Here is a 16,219-nt window from a genome sequence, read left to right as displayed (position 1 = left end):
CAGGCACTGAGTTCCCAAAGTGTTTTAATTACGCAGATGACAAATTATTTGGTCTTGAGGGTTTGGGGTTTTTACCCTTTTTTTTTCTGTAGATATCAAGGTTGTCAAAACCCACATCATGTTTTGCACATTCAGTAATTTTATATCTTATGTTTTTCCTTTTCTTTCCAGATGCAGAGGGAAATTGCTTATACGGGCCGAGATGGCCCAAGTGCTTCCTGCCCTGGATCTGCCACGCACCCTCCGCATGCGATGCCCAGCTCTCCGCCCTCCACCCCCGTGCCCCACTCCATGCCTCCCTCTCCGTCCAGGATTCCCTACGGCGGGGGCCGGCCCATGGGTGTGCCAGGCAATGCCACCATCCCCAGGGACCGGCTCTCCAGCGTGCCAGCCTCGCGCTCGATATCGCCCAGCCCAAGCGCCATTTTGGAGAGACGGGACGTGAAGCCAGATGAGGACATGAGTAACAAAAACCTTGCCCTGATCCGAAATGAAGGTCTGTACGGTGACCCCTACTTGTTTCACGAGGGGAGGATGAGTGTGGCTGCATCCCACTCCGGACACCCCCTCGATGTCCCTGATCACATTGTAGCCTACCATCGCAGTGCCATGAGGTCATCAAGCACTTACTGCAACCCCTCTATGCAGCCTGAAATGCTGGAGCAGTCCTTGTACAGACAAAAGTCGCGAAAGTACCCAGAGAGCCACTTGCCCACTCTCGGCTCTAAAACGCCTCCTGCCTCACCCCACAGGGTGGCTGACATGAGAATGATCGATATTCATCCTCACCATAGTGCTCACATTCCCCCCCACACCATCCAGCCTGACAGGTCTTCCCCCAGCCGCCAGTCCTTCAAAAAGGAGCCGGGACCACCTGTGTTTGTGGACGCGAAAGCACGGAGCGCCCTCGGCCTCCCGGGCATGGCCGAGGCGGTGCCCTCTCCAGTCGACAAGCAGGCTTTTGGCTATGGGTCACCTGCAATGCCCAAGGACAAGGAGACAAGGTAAGGCAGAGCTGGGCTTAATTTATGCAAATGAGAAACGTTCCTAATCTCCACATCTTGTGTCGTTTAACACCCAGGGGACAATGTAATGTGTAGGAGGCTGCTGCACTGGGCTGCAGTGTTTATTAGCCGTCTGTCAAGGTAGTTAGTAATTTAGAGGAGATGCGACACCACCCGTTATTAATCTGAAAGTATTGTCAACCCATGATGAATCCCTAGTTATTTTCATTTGTGTAAATTTCAGTCATTGGAAAAAATATAATAAAATAAAATGATTAACTAGGATTTTTCTTTCCAGACAACCAGATCATGTTACAAGAACAAATGATGTTCTGTTCTTACTAATAAGGGAATATATTTCACCCCCGTTAAGAATGACACTCTGATATTACAATTTTGGTTCTTTATGGAGTGGAGTTTTTCTCATCTAGTGTTAGGAAATGGGAAGAATTTATCATTACTGTCTTATCTCCTGTAAAACATGAATTTGCATAAAAATAGGACAGTTGTTTATAATAACGTTCCTCAAGGGGAAACTGCTGAGAAGAGCAAGTCTGTCCCAGGAAAGAAATTGAAACACGAATGCTGTTCCCAGTGATTTTTCCAGCATTACAAATAGTTGGTGACCTGACTGTTGTTAACTTTTGTGCGCTGACAATGATGACAATGATCTCTCCTGTCTTTTTAAGGACCAGATTTACGCAAAGGTCTGTGAAGGCTTCTCCTGCCATAGACCCTGCCCTAGGAGAGAAAAATTGTTACGCTGTCAGTCGGTTGCTGTGTATTTGTATGAGTTGCGCTAATCTCTAGCGTATTGTTTGTGCTGTTAACTTTTATAGAGCTCTTTAGGGAAGTGAAGATGAATAGCTGGAAAATGCTGAGCTCACAGAGGCCGAAGGTAACTGCTGTCTGCCTTAACCACTGGGGAGATACAGGGCTTCATATAGCCCTCAAACTTCCCTTCCACCTGAGCAACAATTAGTTGCCTCTGACCCCACTTGGCCAGAAAAAAGAATGTGTTGTAAGGTCCATTGGTGAGGAGAAAATGGAGGACAGAAGAAAATCAGCCATCCACAAAAATTACAGGCTTATAACTTGGTAGTTTTGTTGACACAAGGGTATGAGTTAGGGCATATTACAATCTAGGGTCAGTGAAACCTGATTTGTATCTATTTATTTCCAAGAAAAAGATGCAGGTACCTGAAATTTCATTTCAAGCTTCCGTTATTACATCTAGGAAATAATTTCAACTATATTTGCCAATTCTAATCCACGAGATAGCTTTCAGATCAAAAATTTTACCAGGTTCATGTTAGGGGGTTGAAAATAAGGGAGGACACCAACAACTTTCCAGTCTGTGCGACTTTCTCTCTCCCCTCTGGGCATCTCATCTGTTCACTTAGCTACACAGACGTGCACAAGGCTGTGTATTTGTGAATATATAAAGAGCGACTATACAGATAGTTCTGCAGGTCCTTAAGGGGAGCTTTGTACCAAGAGTTTTTGTCCTGGTCCCAGAATATATTTACAGTGATGGAAATAGCATTTGCATAATTACACTTCCAAATAAATACATGACCTTAAAATTCAGCATGATGTGTATTAGCCACACGGCACTGAAAAAATCATTCTGAAAGCTGCCGTTATGGGTTGTGGGGTTTTTTACCCTCGAGAAGGTGTGACTTTTAAAAAAATAATTGTAAATACCGAAAGCAATTCATGCAAATTGGTGTGTTTTCTAACCACTGCAATATTAAGAATTGGGTTTGAGTTCTACAGATACAAAATTCTCTAAGCCTTATTTTAGCTTTGTAATAATTTCATAAATTTTGAAAGCAAACACTGTTGAGATTGTACTAAACTAAACAAGGAACGCTAAGGGTATCCAGGCTGAGGTGCTCTTTTCCTGCTTCAGCAGGGGCTGAATTGTTACAAGGTTTTTATGAACACCTGAAAGGTGACTTATATAATGGCAGAAAAGTATCCCGTCCCTTCTTGTGTAGGACTTACCCATAAGCAGTACAGCTGGGCTTGGTTCTGTGAGTAAGAATATTTTGGGATTGGAGAGATGGGGCTGAATTTATCCTCTTTCAGGCGTGGTAAAAATGAGGTGTATGCTGTTCTGTCATGCACATTATCCACTTGTTGGTGACTGTGCAAAGAGCCTAAAAACCAGGCCACTGAAAGTGAATGGTGGTGTGTTCAGCCAGCCTGCATGCAGACGGTGTCAGGTGTGGGGTAGCAGCAAAAGGGCAGACTGAGTATCTGTTAGCCTTGGGGATACTGAGGAGGGAGGTCTTTTGCATTTGTGCACTGCGACGAGAGACTCCCCATCCTGACTCATTCAGGAGTGGGTTGAGGACCCTGCAACCATCAAACCCATCGTCTCAGCACTGTTGTTCCTTCAGTCCCTAGTGGAGTGTGCTGAGAACAAAGAAAACATCTCTTGTGCCATCTCTTTGCAGAAATTACCTTGAAGTAGCACTGTCGCAACCTCAGGACAATGCATAGTTTAAGTCAGAGAAAAGATTAAAATGGAGAGCAACAATGCCAGAAGTTTAACTGCATCTCTCTTCCCCTGTTAATTCTCCTTCAATTTTTCCTGTCCGGGGTTGAAGTGCGATATATATGTACTTTATGAGAATACGCTGGGTACTTATAGCAGATCAGACCTCTCATTGACTGTATCCTGGTTTTGTTGAAGAAAATGGGTCCTTTACCTTCGGAATGTTAACTGCAGCAGATTTGGGTCTACAAAAGTAGAAAACCAGTATTTCCGATTTCTTCTTTTGGAGTTTCTCATTTTAGTTTTGCATTGCAGAAGCCAGTCTCGTCAAGCCTGTTATTTAAGCGAGTGTTGAAGGGGATTTAATTGCTTCACCTAATTTTTTCTTGTATCTGTTTTACCCCAGGTATTTTCAAGGTAGCTCCTTCTGTGGTATAAAGCACTGAATAAATTCTCACAGTAATTCATTTACCAGAAGAGTTCCATATAAAGCTCTTTTACAACAGCGAGAAGAAACAAGTTCATGGAGATTTAAAAAAATAAAATGTATTAGTATTCATACACACGAAAGTATTAGAAGTTCTAACAGGTTGCAGCAGTTCATCTTCGAGGGGCATTTTAGTGAGTGAGCATGAATTGTTTAAACAGTGATTTGCTATCGTATTTTTGGATGGTCCATTTATGTAGCTTATGGTAGACAGTTCTGGAAGTTTCTGCAGGCAAAGCAAATGTTTAAATGTTGATAAATTGGAAAAGAAGCTATATGCCCAAAAGTGCATTAAATTAAATGCCATTTAACTTACATTCTTTTCATTTAAAACACAAGTTGTGTTGCAAAATTCTAGGTTATTTGATAGTGCTCAATATGTATATAATAAATGCTGCTACTCACTGAAATATAGTCCTTAAAATAGCAAGATAGCTCTATACAACCTTTTTCCTCCAAAAGCATTTCAGGAGTGTACTGTGGTTTTCTTTTGCCTGAATACAACTTTCATCCTCTTCTTTTTATGCCACGTGTTAGTGAGAAAAGACGATGGTAGAATGTGGTTCACTGAGCAAAAAATGTGATCACATTCACCGCTCGTGGCTTGCAGTTAGAGACTAAAGTGTAATGGGCATATGTAGGTTATTGGATATTGTTCCCATCACAAAAACACTTTATTGTTTGATATTGTTAAAGTATGGATGGATTCTCTATGCATTAGGAAAAAATGGTCATACTCTGTAAAGCCACGGACAGTGCGAGACTCCATCAGCAATGCACTGAGAATTGTACAAGAAAGGTGGACTTTGCAGATATATCCTCTCAGACACTTTCCACAGGGCCAAAATCGCATCTTCCTTTCTGAAAGATGTTGAATAACCAGGCAGAAAAAGATGAATGCAGGTAACCAACAGAGGATGGAGGAAAGGTAAACTGTACGTCGGCTTCCTTCTGTTGGAGGAACTGTTTGTAGGAAGATGAGATGCAGGCTCTTTTGTCAAATAGTATCACAGCTGGCAGTGCTTCAGAGCTTCCCTTTTCCCTTTAGCTTCAAACTCTAGAAATTTTGAGTTTAACCTTATTCTTAGAAGACTGAAATATTCAGCTGTGTGTATCTTTCACCTGGGAGGAGAGCAGAGTACAGAAGAGTCCTGCTGCTTGCTTCACACACTTCCAGCATATTCACTCTGCTGTTTTGGGGGGACTTTGGGATAAAGTCTGACTGTGCCACTTTCACTTGGTTCTAGGGAAGCCATTGGGAAAGACAACCTACTCCTGTTTCCTTTTTTTCCCCAGTGAGATAAAAAAAAATTCTAATTTAGTGTTTCTCTCATAGGGTAATATAGAAAGAAATGTATTTTTCCCTGTCTCTGACCCTCTTTTTGATCACTATACAGACTTCACTCAGGGTTTAACTATAAAATATGAAGTCACTGAAAATCTTTCTCCAGGATAGTGTGCCAATTAGTTTGTGGTGTCAGACTTGGTATTTGAGGATGTCTATTATGGATGATGCGCTGCACAGCCTAGGGTCGGACAGGAACATGAATGAACAGTTACACAGCCCAGTTCTAGTTTGTGTCTGTACGAAGTATCTTCTCAGTGATGTGAATATTAAAGATGTCCCCAGGAAAGAGAAGGAACATGCAAGTCACGCTTAAATAGCATCACAGTGAGAAGTGGGTACCAGTTCAGCAATACACTGTACCCTGCTTGGGATTACTTCCAGTTAGTTGCAGTGGAGGCAATGACATGAAACCTTCGTGAAACTGTAAGGAGGAAATCTGGTGATGAACTCTGATGTCTCAGTCCACAGACCCTGGAGAAGGAAGAGCTTGCTTTGCCTCTGCTGAATCTGGGGAGCGAGATGCTGAGGCAGGGCCCGAATGCCTGGACGTTCCTGGGGCCGGGGCTGTGGATCTGGCTGCCGGGAGAACAGGGCTGGCAAGCGGCTCATGCCTGCTTTGCTGGCCGAGGTTTTGACAAGCCAAAGCCAAGTCTGACTGAGAGGCCTGTTAGAGCTGGGAGTTGCTTCTGACCTTGCTCCCTCCTTTCCTCCCGCCCTGTGCTACCACCTCTGACTCTCCGGGCATTCAAAGGAAAACAATGCAAAACAATGCGCTTCCATGCTCAGGCTGATAAAATAGCCTTTTCTTTCCCAACTGCTGTAGAAGGGACCCTCCCTGCTCTTCCTGGGTGGTGGAGAGATGCAGATTTATCTGGGAAATTAATCTGGGAACAGAGATGGGGTTCGGCCTTCTCATGCTACCACTGCCGGCAGAGAGGCACACTGCGTTGTGTTCTGCCTGACCCCCGTGCTAGTCTCTCCTAGCGCCCCGCATCCCGGCCTGCCCTGCCCACGGGGGCCCCGGCCTGCCCCATCCTTGGGACCCTGGCCTGCCCGGAGCAGCAAGGGATGGCGGGGCAGGCTGTTCCTCCCACCTTCGCTCTCCACAGCAGGGAGCACAGCGAGAGGTAGAGGATATAATGTTGAGAACCAAAAATGTACAACTGCCACGACAGTGCCAGCATCCCTGATAGACTCCAGCCCGGCAGAGGCTGAGGAAAGCACTCATTTTCTCCCTCCAGAGCCAGGGTTGCTGTGGCCCTTCACAGGGCAGCCAGCGGGGAAAGGGGTGGCTGTGGAGCCTGTCCCTGCTCTCCTGGGGCCGTGTGGCAGCTGGCGGGATTGGGCCTCCGGCCCTCCAGCCACGTCAGCCCAGGGCACGGCCCTGCCACTGGGCCGGCCGCGTCCCTCCATGCCCGCGCTGGAGCACGCTGCCTCCCACCGCCTTCAGTCAGACCGCCAGGTCTCTGAAAATCAGGTCGTTTTATTTAAGGCCTAAAAGTCGCCCTCTTTCAGACACCTGTTTTTGAAATGTTTGGTGCTGATGGCCATAACGAGTCTGGGTATTACAGTGAAATGATTGCAGGAAAAATCCTGCCTTGTCTTGAGCGGAGTAACTCCAGAGCACATGTTAGATTCTTCACATTTTTAATGCTTTTACCATATGAAAAATAATGTGCTCTGTGCAATTGATTCCAGTATTTCATTCGTTTTTCATCATCTCCTATCTCTGGAACATCCCTCTCCCTCTTAACAACATATTTTCCTAGATTTCATGGCAAAGGACAAGATCAGCTTTGTGTTGCCATAATCTCTCTTGAAGCAGAAAATTGTTTCCAGATTATCATATGTGGGATGGAAAAAACATCATATTTATGAATTGGTAAAACAGATAGACTTCCAATTGAGTTTAGTTCCAGGAAGGGTTTGTGATGATTATCTGGGAAAAAAAAATGTTTTCTTTATTAAGTGTCAAAAATGCTGCATTAAAGTTTGTTAGAATATATTTATCCCAGGCTTTTAGTACTTGTTTTTGTTCCAAAGGTTACTGTAGCCTGAACCAGTTTCTTATTTTAAAACTTATAATAGCGGCAATTCTGTAACATATTTCTTGGTTTGAAATGAATTAGGTCAGATTCACTAGTCTTCTCATCACCGTTCAAAATACCTTTCAACACGAAGACAGAAAAGTAAGACGCGCACGCTGTATTAAATCGCAGTAAGAACACGTCTGCTGGCTGGGGACTGACTGAGCACTCTCTTTTTCCCTCCTTGTGTGTGTTAGCATCTCATTACTTGTTTTGCTGCCCTGTTTTCTCAACATCTGGGTGTCTTGGAGTCTCTCCTGGCTATGGTATCTGCGTGCTATCCCAGCAAATCTCTATTTCATTCCCTGAGTGTGAATGAAATAATTAGCCTAGATAATCTGGCTGGCTACAAGCTGGCTGGCTACTTGCTTTGTATCATGTCAGCTTGCTTTTGCCTGGTATTGGTACCTACATTTGAGTTTATATGGCCCTTATTGATTGGCATTATTGCTTTAGCCACCAAACGGCAACTGGAGCTGTGGGTGGCCGGAACTCGGCTGCTCCCACGTGCCCAGGATGCTGCAGCAGTGATGGATGGCTGAGTCTGGGGCTGCATGCGTCTGTCTCATCTTCTTTCATCAGTCGTCACTGCTGGTCTTAGTCACTTGCTTTTTGAGAAGTTTTCTTCCCAGTCATCTTCCAAAATCACAGCCCGCCGTTAGCATTTGCTTTTGTGTGTCTCCCCAGTCACTTAACTGCTGGCATATAGTGATGCATTTTCAGAAGGGGGCTTGTCTGAGGTCCCATATTGATGTGTGTCTGTGTTGTGGTGTGTCATTGACATACTGGCATGTGAAAGTAGGCACCTGTGTGAGCAAAAGGCTGTTTTGGAGCCTACCAAGGAAGTCACCTGGTAACTGACTAATATATGCATTTATGTAAACAGATAAACACACAAATGTTAGCCTTCCTATCCAAAACAGTCATTGTTGTTGTTTAGTGGCCTTTGGTACCTATGGAAACACTGACCATACCTATTACGGTTCTTCTTCATCTCTTTTCTTCTGCTTTTTAGGAATTTCTCAGGATATGCGCATGAAAGCAAATCTGTTTTATGATAATGTTGCTGTACAGTCTGCATTTGATGTCCTGTGCCTGGTCTGTCATATTGCTGTCCTTTCCAGAGCAGACAGTTGCGATGTCAGGTGCAAAGGATTTGGGCTGGGAAGTAGTCAGCTTGGACAGATTAAATGCTTTGCAGACAAAAATCCTGGGTTTGGGGAAAGTAAAAATAGTAACAAGAAGTAGTGTAAAGTCTTCAATCCTGAAATCTTATATACAGGCAAAACTGCTGGCCCAGTGTAGGCAAAAGAGAAAATATATGTAATGCTGAAAAAAATGATTTTCACTAGTTCCAAGAGGCATTAACTGATTGTTTTAGGTGCCTGTCTCATGAGATCATTAGAAGTTTATTATCTGGGTGGGTGGTTGTTTTGTTCTTTTTTAACCAAGCAGATGTCTTTTTTTATTGTCTGTTACCATGCAAAAGCTGTCCAAACCAAGATGCGGTAAGCTGCTGCAACAAGGTATATGCGAACTGGTACCCATGGGCCTTTGCACAAACTCTGTAGTGTCTTTCCAATCCTGTGGTAATCATTCACCTAGAAAAAACAAGTCTGAAAGCAAATATATCTGGCTTTAACAAACGGTTCTCTTGTCTTACAGAGAGAGGATACAAGCCATGGAGAAACAGATTGCCAGTTTAACTGGTCTTGTTCAGTCTGCGCTTTTTAAAGGGCCAAATACAAGTAATAGCAAAGATGCTTCTAGGTAAAAAAAGAATTCATTAAATCTGTTTCTCTGTAATGATTTTAGTAACCAATCAACAAAAATAATATTTGAATGTAATAGTAAAAAAATCCTGAATGCTCAATCATTTTTAAATATCTTTATCATCCCCATGAGAATGCTAGGCAGAGAGGAAGAATACGCCAAATGATAGATGGAGATTAACTGCATTACTCTTCTTTGTGTTAAAAAGAATTAATGTAGCTACATCTCTGTGCTTTCTACTGCTTATACTGCATTCCTTGCTTAACTTGTATTAAAAGCTGATTTAAAAAAAAACCTGACAATCTACTGGTGATTTAAATTAAAAATATATCTGCTAGACAAGGCCATTTAATTTGCTGATTATAAACTTCACTACAGTTTTATTGTTAGTAAGTTAAAATTATGATTTTTCTTTTTATTACTTAGTGAGAAGATGATGTTGAAAATTGTGTCCAGCAAGAGCAGCATTGACACTGCAGGTAAGATAATTCACTTTTAATTTACAAATTATTCAGGTATATGAATAGCTGTAACATTACTACCATCCCAGCTTATGGAAATGTCAAATTTACTTAAATTCCCATAGCTGTACTGTCAGAACTGAAGTTTAAGTTCAGGATATGGGAGTCGATCACATCTTTGTTGAGAGGAATTTCTGGCAGGTTGAGATGGTCTTTGGAATGAATTTCACACCTGCACTGAATGGTTTAAATGAGATACAGAGTCTCTGCATATGGTGAATTTTCCAATGATTTATCCCGTCTATAGTATATATCTGTCGTTAAGCCCAAATGTATCCAGATTGCTGTAGAAGGTGAAATATTTCATTCCTATTCTGGTCACCTAAACTTTTCTCTAAGGTTCTTCTGTCAGTAGGATGCTATGGATGTAATGACAGTAAGGAATTTAGCAGTCAGCAAGACAGCACTTTCCCTAATTAAGCCGTATTGATCTGTTACTAATTATTCGTGGGCCTAAACTGTTCTGAGCAAGCATCAATTATGAAGCCAATAAGAGCTGATCTTATTTTAGCTTCCCACTTGGAGAGCTGTTTAGTGTTTAAAAGATGGAGTTAAGGCTGTTGTGAAAGAAGATCTCCATGTGATTGGAGCTCTCTGTGTACGGGCTGCTGCTGGAGATGTCTGCAGGGTGTGCATGTGTTTATATGCCTCCTCTTCACCCTTTGTCATGCACTGAATGCAAATAAAGGCAGTTCCCTCCTTCCTGGTAATGCTGTTCCCACAGGGAGGTCTGTGCTCTGGCAGGTAGTAAACCACACACATTTATTAGCAAAACTATTATGCTCTTAACTAGCCTTTCTGTTGGAGCTGTTAGTTCACGTTCAGGATTCCTGTTTATCTGGAATTGCAGTATGTCCTCCTAACCAACAGAAATCAAACCAGACCTGGAAACTACCAAGCATATGCAAGAGCGAGCAAGCTAAAGTCCTGGTACTGGAGCTTTGCTCGCAAGCCACTCTCTGGTCCCCTTCCAACTCTTTCCTTCCTGCTGGCCCCTGGATGGGGAGAGCGATACTTCAGGCTGTGAAGAAATAAGTTGTAATTTATCAGTTTCAGACAACTTACTGAAAAGCCCATCATTTTTCAAAACAGCTGCAAAATGCTCTTAGCCTTTTCCTTATTTCATTGTCATTATACACTGAGATTTTATGGTATTTCCCACTTGCACAGGCCTCATCTCATACAAAGCACCTATGAAACCATCAAAATCTGCACACAAGTTGCCTTGTTTTCCTGTTTGTATTGTATTGCTGTTTGGCCTTTCTGCTTTCCCTGTGTTTGTACTAATTCAGATAAGTACTTTGTGGAGGGCACTGAGTTGGAGATCCTGATCTAAGTGGGACCTGCTTTGAGTGGGAGTTTGGACCAGATGACCTCCAGAGGTCCCTTTCAACCTAAATTATTCAGTGATTCGTGTGTGTGTGTGTGTGTGTGAAAGTGCTCTCAATGATATGAGAAATGAAATAATATTCATTGGGAAAATGGCCCTACACAAAGCAAAGGTGGGGATTCCTCAGTGTGGAAGTCATGCCCAGCCCATTAGAACAGCATGGCTCATCTGACCAGCAGCCATTTCCTGCCACTGTTGTTCCCAAAGACTCCTCACTACCTTGTCGTATGACTGAATGCGTGTCCCTGTAATGGCAAAATTACATATAACAGCTGCATGTCCAGGCAGGGCTGGGGGGGAGGGGATGTAATTTACTGTCAAAAGACCAGATCCGCATCTGTCACGTACTGACAGAGACACTGACTTTGTCACACGGCCATGCCCATTTCCAGCATGTGAGTAAGGATACCAGCATTCAGACTGTGCAATAGATGCTTTTCTGATCACTTGGGAGACGAGGATAGGGCAGTGGGACCAGCCATGCAGCCAGGATCCCTATCAGTGCTGTAAAGTATAGTTGTAACTCCAGCATCTGCATCCCTAAATCCTGTCCTTCCAGCATGACTCAGCCACAAAATTAAACTGTAGCAGGTAAGGGAAACAAGATGTGATGCTGACCCCAATATACTACAGTATTGTAAGCCCCATCAGCTATTATTGAAGACTGCTGTATAATAGACTAGTCCTGTATAACAGAATATTTTGCTTTTGCACCTGCTTTTGAAATTGCGCGTGGCAGGGTCTAATAAGTCAATGCAGTCCGTGCTTACTTGAAAATTAGGCAATCTGCCAGAATATGCTACAGAATGTTTCTCCTTTTTGTAATTATGCTTGGGTTTAAATGTGCCAGCAGCATCTAGAAACACTTGCTGACCGCTGTTTTGTTCTTCAGTTCACCCCAATCCTTATTAAGTATAGCCATTTAGACACTTGACTCTCTTAGTATACAATTCCACTTGACAACTGTGCACTGAGATACCAGTTTTAGCAATTTCAAAGTCCATTTGAAAGAAAAAGTGGTATAAAATGTTGATTGAGCAGTCCTTTCTAGAGCAGTGGTAAGCAGAAACATGAATTGCTTCCCATCCTGAACAATAAAACATCTGTGCAGGATAAAATTAGCTCATCAATGTTGAACCAACATTGTATTTTATAGTATGTGTTCCAATGATAGGAGACTTTTACGCAACAAATAGAGAACTAGCTCACTTGAGAAGGGAAAGAAACCAAGTTTTCTAAATCCTAGATAGCTCTATATAGCTAGATTGTGAATACTCTGGTATTTCATATTAACCAACTTGTATTTAACATGTTTTTGCTTTGCCAGTCTGTAGCAGATTCTTTAGCCTCAAATATTAAAGAGCCTAAATGAAAATGCTTTTTCACTGGGGAAAATGAGCCTGTAACGATCATGCTTGTCTGCATTTCTTATGTTTTGTTGCTTTAGGCTCAGTTCTTTCATGGGGGGTGGGTTCAAAGAGCAGTGAGCTTCCACAGACTGGCTATGTCTCTTCTACTAAGGTTAGGAAAAATCCCATGACTGAATCCTTATAACCTTCTTCAGTTCATCAGAAGTGAATGGCATCAAGGGACTCTTCACTTAGGAACATCATGTGACTCTTAAAAACAAACCATACTAGGAAAAGTCTCCTTGAGATTACTAGCAAATATGCTGAGAAATGCTCACCTACTCTCTTTTCTGTCATATTTTTGTTAATCAAGTGGTGAGATTGATAGATTAAATCCTGGATTCATTGATTAAATTGAGATCAGTTGTATCATGGATTACCAAAAAAGCAATAGTTCTTTGCTAGTTGCTGCCTTGTTGGAAGAGGAAGAAGGACATGTCAGTATTGCCTGAAAGGGATCAAGGAGTACATCCTTCTGTACTAACACCACTAGTACAAACCAAGAGAGGGAGATGGCAGCAGGGAGAAGTATTACACATGTAGGGCTCAGAGGTGATTCCTCACTCTTTGTGAACTGTCTTGTCATCTGTGCATATCTGTGTGCCTTTTTCAGATGCATAACTATTGCTGTGATGGTCTGTGATTTAAAAACTGTCCATATCTGCTTGCTTATCTCAGATTCAAAGACAGATCACGCCAGTCTTTGAACTCTGTCAGCCTTTGCAGGTAAAACATGATCCTGAATTAATTCTGGATCAATGAGGTGAAGTTGCACACTAATATATATAGAATATTTTATTCTTTTAAGAGCGCTTTAGTGCCTGGACATAACAGCTTGTTAATGATGGAATTGCAACCTTAACATTGCATTTGCCTATTTGTTTAGTGGATTCTAAGTGGATGGAAAGAGAACTAAGTAACTGTCATGTGTCTCCCCAAATGATGCTTGAAAAAACTAAGTAACTGTCATGTGTCTCCTCAAATGATGCTTGAAAATGTTGTGGCTCTTTAATAAGGAGATGAGTAATTTGTGAAGAAACATTGCTGGGTGTTGTCTGATGGCCTTTTTTTCTAGCCTGCTTCAAAACAAAATCTTAGCATTTTAGAAAGAAAAATAAAATCTGGAAAACAGAAGGAGAGTGATGTCTTTGCAACCATAGCAAAGGTCAAGTATCAGGGAGTGGAAGTTGTGTTCCTTACCTTCCTGAACCTGGGCAAATAGCAAACCTTTCCCCTTTCTGCACATCAGTTCTCTTTGTACTTTAAAAATGGCAGCTTAGTTCATTAGCCTTTGTAAAAAATTAACATTTGTTTTTTGTCCAGAGTATTAGGGAATTATGGAGGGGTTTTGCATTCAGGCCCCTTTACCTAGCTCCAGCAAGGGTTTATTTAAAAACCGGAGAGCCAGTGCTGTTTCTTTCCCTTCAATCCATCTGGCCGCACATCTAATTGCAAAGCTACAGCCTGGGACTATTTCCAAAAGTGAGCTATACTCCCTAGATGAAGCAGCCCCTCATTCAGCTGCCCTTTTATTCTTTTTTGATGAAAATATGTATCTCTGAGAAATCAGCTGCTGATCCTTACTGTGCTCCCATGCTCACTGTGTCTGTGGTTGTGTTTCACACCCTCGGGAGTCCCACGTCATGCTTCACAGGCTCTGAGCACACTCTGCAGCAGGGACACCATGGCAGCTGAGAGTACCTAATGGTGAGAAGAGGTGGCCAAGGGAGCAGAGGAGGAGGAGAGCTGCTTTGTAGGGAGTTGGAGACATTTATTGTTTACAGAAGCAGATTACAGTCCATCTACACTAAAAGGAAAGCAGGCACCCCTTCCTGAGAAAATATGTGAATTGACTGGGGTCCAGCATGGGGGGAGAGACTGGCGGGGACTGATTGATGCCTTGGCTGCATCATCGCAGGGTCGGGGGCTGAGGTTTTGGAGCTTTTGCTTGAGGCAAAGAATAGCAGAAAGGTAGATGTGCTTTCAAAAATAGTCCAGATTTGTGGCTAGGGATCAGAACTCTTGGAGTCTTATCCACATTTTTCAGACTCTCTGGTGGTTTCTGTCTGTACGGTTTATGAACTAAATACCCTTTTCTTAAAAAAAATGCAAAAAATACTGCATGTTGGAGGGAAATAGGTGCTTGACTGTAGGAAAAACTGCAGTGTACATGTCGACAGATAAGTATTAGCATATATTAGACTGAAGCATGCAGTGGGTACAGAATGGCAGTGAACAAGGACTGTTTATTTCTTGAGTGTTGCTTTCTGTTAAGCAGCTCTCTGAAAGTCAAGAGAGCATTGAATCATACTGGAGTATAGCAAAAATGTGCAGCAGCTTGCTCAGCAGTGAAATGAAAAGTGCCGTTGTTGAAGCACTGAGCAGATCTAGCTGGAGCACATTTAGGTAAGGTATAGCATTACAACGGCCAGCACCGGGCTGGAGCAGCTTGTTGTTTGAGCATGTCTCTGGAAGCCTATGGCGTGGCACACTCTGTATAGCATGAATGCAGCCAGAGGGGCCTGTGCTTTTACTCACAGGAATTGCAAATGTAGGTAAAGCAAGAAACTTGATTCTTCAGAAAACTTTTAGCTTATTTTTAAATAAAAATAGTCTGGTGTAATTTCCATCCTTTAAAAATGCTTCCCCCAGATGAATTTTGCAAAGACTACATTTGAGGTATCCACACCTGTTGGCAAAGGAATAACAATGTGTTGTTATGCTGAGCTGTACTCATTTGGGCATGTTTGGAGACTTTACTCATTGAAAAGACTACTAGGGATGAGAGGGCAGGGATAAAACTTACCACTCTTGGGTTCATACTCATTCCAGACAGAAAAATGCGTCATGCCCTTTGGTGCACTGAAGATTTCCCTTCAACAGGCAAAGAAAAACTTGCAACACTAGTTTCTGTTTGATTTCATTTAACTTGATAGAATGTGTGCTTTTGGGAACAAATGATGACCAAAATCCCTGTGCAGATCCACTGAGGAGTTATTTTCTGTTTCCTCAGATTTTTTGTTTTATTCATAGAGAAGGAAGAAAATGAAGTGGAGAATGACATAATCATAGAATAGAATCATAGAATCATTTAGGTTGGAAAAGACCTTTAAGATCATCGAGTCCAACCATAAACCTAACACTGCCAAGTCCACCACTAAATGATGTCCCTAAGCACCACGTCTATACATCTTTTAAATGCTTCCAGGGATGGTCACTCAACCACTTCCCTGGGTAGCCTGTTCCAATGCTTGACAACCCTTTCGGTGAAGAGCTTTTTCCTGATATCCAGTCTAAACCTCCCCTTGTACAACTTGAGGCCATTTCCTCTCATCCTATCACTTGTTACTTGGGAAAAGAGACTGACACCCACCTTGCTACAACCTCCTTTCAGGTAGTTGTAGAGAGCGATAAGGTCTCCCCTCAGCCTCCTTTTCTCCAGGCTAAACAACCCCAGTTCCCTCAGCTGCTCCTCATAAAACTTGTTCTCTAGAACCTTCACCAGCTTCATTGCTCTTCTTTGGACATGCTCCAGCACCTCAATGTCTTTCTTGTAGTGAGGGGCTGATAATGCAATAGTTCAGGGAGCGGCAGCCATCTGAGCCTGAGGGACAAGGTGGATCTGGCACTGTGATCAGAAGACTACACAGGGCTACATAGTGCTTGACTTAGAAAATGAGGTGTGTCCTACTGA

General features: G+C 42.7%; 1 protein-coding gene across 17 annotated transcripts in view; it reads left to right on the top strand.

Annotated features, from left to right (window-relative positions):
* KIAA1217 (KIAA1217 ortholog) overlaps nt 1–16,219 on the top strand; it is a 372,206-nt gene that overhangs the window by 319,000 nt on the left and 36,987 nt on the right. For 15 of the 17 annotated variants that reach the window (XM_075492659.1, XM_075492650.1, XM_075492651.1 and 12 more), the window contains 3 exons: nt 172–1,004; nt 9,098–9,202; nt 9,632–9,684. In XM_075492659.1, coding sequence (XP_075348774.1) covers nt 172–1,004; nt 9,098–9,202; nt 9,632–9,684 — 991 coding nt within the window. The remainder of the gene's footprint in view (nt 1–171; nt 1,005–9,097; nt 9,203–9,631; nt 9,685–16,219) is intronic. The other 2 variants (XM_075492654.1, XM_075492666.1) reach the window with 1 other exon arrangement.

This window comes from Mycteria americana, chromosome 2, assembly GCF_035582795.1.
Source record: "Mycteria americana isolate JAX WOST 10 ecotype Jacksonville Zoo and Gardens chromosome 2, USCA_MyAme_1.0, whole genome shotgun sequence".
Taxonomy (NCBI): Eukaryota; Metazoa; Chordata; class Aves; order Ciconiiformes; family Ciconiidae; genus Mycteria; species Mycteria americana.
Note: the sequence above shows the minus strand (reverse complement) of the source record. Positions and strands in the feature narration are given on the sequence as shown.